Source organism: Psammomys obesus, unplaced genomic scaffold (genome assembly GCF_907164565.1).
Source record: "Psammomys obesus unplaced genomic scaffold, mPsaObe1.curated_primary_1811, whole genome shotgun sequence".
In the NCBI taxonomy this organism is placed as follows: domain Eukaryota; kingdom Metazoa; phylum Chordata; class Mammalia; order Rodentia; family Muridae; genus Psammomys; species Psammomys obesus.
Window position 1 is genome coordinate 5958846 of NW_026592732.1, and position 4048 is coordinate 5962893.

The window sequence follows — 4048 nt, forward strand, 5'->3', positions numbered from 1 at the left end:
AAAAAAAAAAACAAGTAGCCTTTCTATACACCAATGAATAACATGCTGAGAAGTAGGCTATGCACACACTCCCATTCACAATAGTCTCAAAATACATATCTAGGAATAAAACTAACCAAGAAGGTAAAAGATCTCTACAAAGAAAACTTTAACTACCTGAAGAAAGAGATTGAGGAAAACACTAGAAAATGAAACCTATCATGCTCATGGATTGGGGGAATCCATAACGGAAAAATAACCATTCTACCAAAAGCAACTTTCAGGTTAACAACAGTGGAGAGAAGGCCCAGGGATGAGTCCCCTGATTAGTTATTCAACACAAAATCTTTAGCCCTAGAAACATATACATGCAGGCAGAGCCTGATTTACCAGGCTCTATTTGTGTTTTTATTTATTTAAGATGCATAACAACAATGACTAATGTTTCATGAATTTGGGATGGAGCATAAAGGGTAAGTGGAAAGGGTATCAAAAATAAGAGGATTGGAACATTTATGTGATTATATTTTAATTAAATAAAAATTGGGAAAACTGTGAGTCTGTTGAGAGTAAGATGCACAAACTAATGCAGCAAATTCTCTGTGTGTGTGTGAGCAGGTATTTTTCCTTTGCATTTCCTGCTCAAGTGTGAAATGAATAGGTAAAGAGGGTCTCTTTCCAAAAGATTGTAGGTCTATGACAGTTCACAGTTAGAGGAAGGTTTAGCAGAACAGTCTGCCTCGGGGGTCTGTCACACTCAAAATCTCTTGTGTGTCTGTCTTCTTCCTTGCTCCTTCAACTTCACTCCTTTTGTGGAGCCTGGAAGAATAAATGCTGATCATCAAACGTTACATGAAGTGAACAGGGAAGTTAGTCGCGTCGGAAGTCTCTTGGGAAATGTCCTAATTCTAATTTCAAATTTTATCTAATTCACTTTTACATTTTCCATAGGGTAGTGTCTGCTTATCTTTTGTGTTTCTTATATCAGCTATGGCAGAGCTGTGATGAATGTGTCTTTAAGTGACTATTATCATAAAGATCAGGGAAGTCCCTGACTGAAATTTGTTTCTATAGCATGACTGGGCATGTCTTATTATCTAAAGAATAATATTTTGCCTTAATCCTGATCTTCAAGTACACCCCCATTTAAAATCTCATAGCTTAGCAAGACTGAATGTCTTCTAAGTCTTAGAGCTTAGCAAGATGGTGTGGTGTCCTCAAGGCAATGATGAACTTGGAGCCAAACAGATTTATGTCAAGGTCAGATGTCAATAACTACTGAGTGAATGATTTGGGATACCTTATTTACCCTTGGCAAGATTACCTGGCAATCAAATGGTATTGTATTTCTCTGCTAAACAGCAGGTTTTGATAACAGGTTTTCTTGGTTAACATTTAATGATATGTATATGTATATATTTCAGTGTAAGAAAATAAGGAGGGAAGAAGCATTAGTAAGATGCAACTGAAGATGAGAAGAGATGCGGATTAGAAGAACAGGAGCAGTTTACAGTCATTCAGATATGACCTGCGCTCTGATTCTTTCCAGCAGTACATCTGTTCACTGGAATGAAACAACAGCACAGTTAACGTTTCTCCATTAACATGGCCAGGTTTTCTTTTTAGACTGTCTCGTTGTAACCCACGCTAGCCTGGACCTCATCACTCCTCTACTTCTGCCTCTCAAGGGCTTGGATTATAGGTACACCCCACAACTTCAGGTACCCCCTCACACACAGAGGTACCCCCCACCCCTGCAGGTACCCATCAAATTATACCACAGGTACCATCCCCACATACCTGCAGGTACCCTTCTCTCACACACAGCCGGCTAAACTTTTTCTTCTCCAAAGAGAATCTCAGTTTTCAGAATCTACACATAGATCCTATATTTTGACCCTGTGCTAGACTCATAATGTAAGAAATAGCAGCTCATTAAAAAGATAATGGATAAGTCAGACATGGTGGTACACGTGAGTATCCTTGGCACTTGAGAAGTGATGGTAGAAGGATCAGGAGTTTAAGGCCATCGTGAGGTACTTGAGAATCAGTCTCAAAAAGAAAAAAAAAGAAAGAAGGAAGGAAGGAAGGAAGGAGGAAAGAAAGAAAGAATAACAAAGGAAGGAAGGTAATTGTTAAACGTTTGTTTGCTTTTTATGGCACCTTTCTAAAATCTTCTGACGTTCTATCAAGTATATATATTATGCCTTGATGGTGAAATTACACCATATAGGACAGGATCTATGCAGAGCATGGCAGTCATGTCCTGTAGAAAGCTGGTTATGTTTTATTTCTCCCAGATCAGTTGGGGAGTTTAACACAGCAAAATCTTTAAAAATAACTTCAGTAATTCTTTGGGCAGATATGATTATTTTAGAGTCTTGATACAATTTTTTCCATGGTGATAAAATATTCCAAAGGGCCAACAGCAGAATGGGACCCAAATGTATTTAAAATAAAATACAGTGACACTAAGCTGGGCATGGCTGCTCATCTTAACCCTAGCGCTCTGGAAACTAAAAGCTGGAAGACTGCTGTAAATTTGACACCAGTGAGTTTTTACATTAGCATAGGCTATGGTGCGAGGCCCTTGTCTCAATGCAAAGACGAAACCAAACCACTCAGGTAGAGCAAAACTAAAATTTGATTTTTCCTCTTGAAATGTGCAATTTCTCAATTACCTGAAAAATTCTGCCAAGCGTGGAATACCAGCCAGCTCTTTCTTGTTTTGACCGCACTTCTCTTTTCCTAGAACGACTACCGGAAGCTGTCCATGCAGTGCAAAGACTTCGTAGTTGGCCTCCTGGATCTCTGCAGGAACACGGAGGAGGTGGAGGCCATCCTCAACGGGGACGCAGAGACTCGGCAGCCCGGGGACCTCGGCCGTCCGAATCTCAGCCGTTTAAAACTTGCCATTAAATATGAAGTAAAAAAAGTAAGGTCAGGCGTGAGGCCCCTTCCTTACTTCAGTCCGTTTGTTTGTGTGGGTATGCAAATAAGCACGGAGGCTTGGCTGGATAGAGCAGGGGGACAACTAGGTGGGATCTCAAGGACTCCATCTAGGGAAGCACAAAACCCACAGGGTTGATCATTGGGACAGGGGGAAGAGGGAGGGAGGACGGGGCTGGGAGTTGTTGAGGGAGGGGGCTTCAATCGGGATATATAATGAATAAATTATAACAAAAACTGCATATATATATATAGTTTTATTATATATAATTATATAAAACCTATATACTGTATAAAACATATATATATGTTACACAATAAAACGTAGGCCCCTTGACGCAGAACATCAGGGTCGCGGCCATTTTGCCCCTCTCAGGTAATTCTGACAGTGGCTCCACACACACATGGAAACCCATGTAGGATGTTTTCTGTACAAAGGGGACAGAGTTACAGTATTTCGGATTCCACTGTTTTCCTATCTGTTGCTAGTTTTCAATTTGGAACAGCGGCTTCAGTTTCTTTTGGGTTTGAATCCTTCCAGGGTCTTTGCAGAGTACTTTCCAGATGTTTCTTTAGACAGTAACCCCTACTGCTCTGACAGCTTTCCTAGGGCATGAAGACTTTTTTTGTTTGTTTGTTTGTTTTTATTTATTTATTGTCTGTATGCATGCTCTATGAAACCAGAGGGGGTGTTGGATTCCCTGGAGCTGGAGTTTTGGGTGCTTGAGTATGATGTGGGTGCTGCGAACTGAACCTCTGTTCTTCTGGGGGACAAATAAAAAGAGCAGAAAGTGCCCTTAAGCATAGTCATATCTCCAGCTACAGACATGTTTCTAAACATAGCGCGCGCGCGCACGCACACACACACACACACACACACACACACACACACACACACACACACAGTAGACATTTTAAAATGACATGTTTTAAGTGTACAAAGAATTCTTCTGTGTGAAATTAATATGCTAGAATTTTACTTTGTATGTTACTTTTGATTTTATTTCAGACTGTTCGGTAAGATTCCCTCCAAAAAGAGATGCATCCGGTTCCCAGTTCCCACAGAGTGCAGACAGACAGGGCCTCACCCCTCCCCTCAGTGTGCAGACAGGGCCTCACC

At 40.7% G+C, this 4048-nt stretch overlaps 1 protein-coding gene across 1 annotated transcript in view; it reads left to right on the top strand.

Annotated features, from left to right (window-relative positions):
* Trpc6 (transient receptor potential cation channel subfamily C member 6) overlaps positions 1–4048 on the top strand; it is a 65221-nt gene that overhangs the window by 30447 nt on the left and 30726 nt on the right. Inside the window, exon 3 of the mRNA XM_055615458.1 lies at positions 2732–2914. Within this exon, the coding sequence (XP_055471433.1) occupies positions 2732–2914 (183 nt within the window). The remainder of the gene's footprint in view (positions 1–2731; positions 2915–4048) is intronic.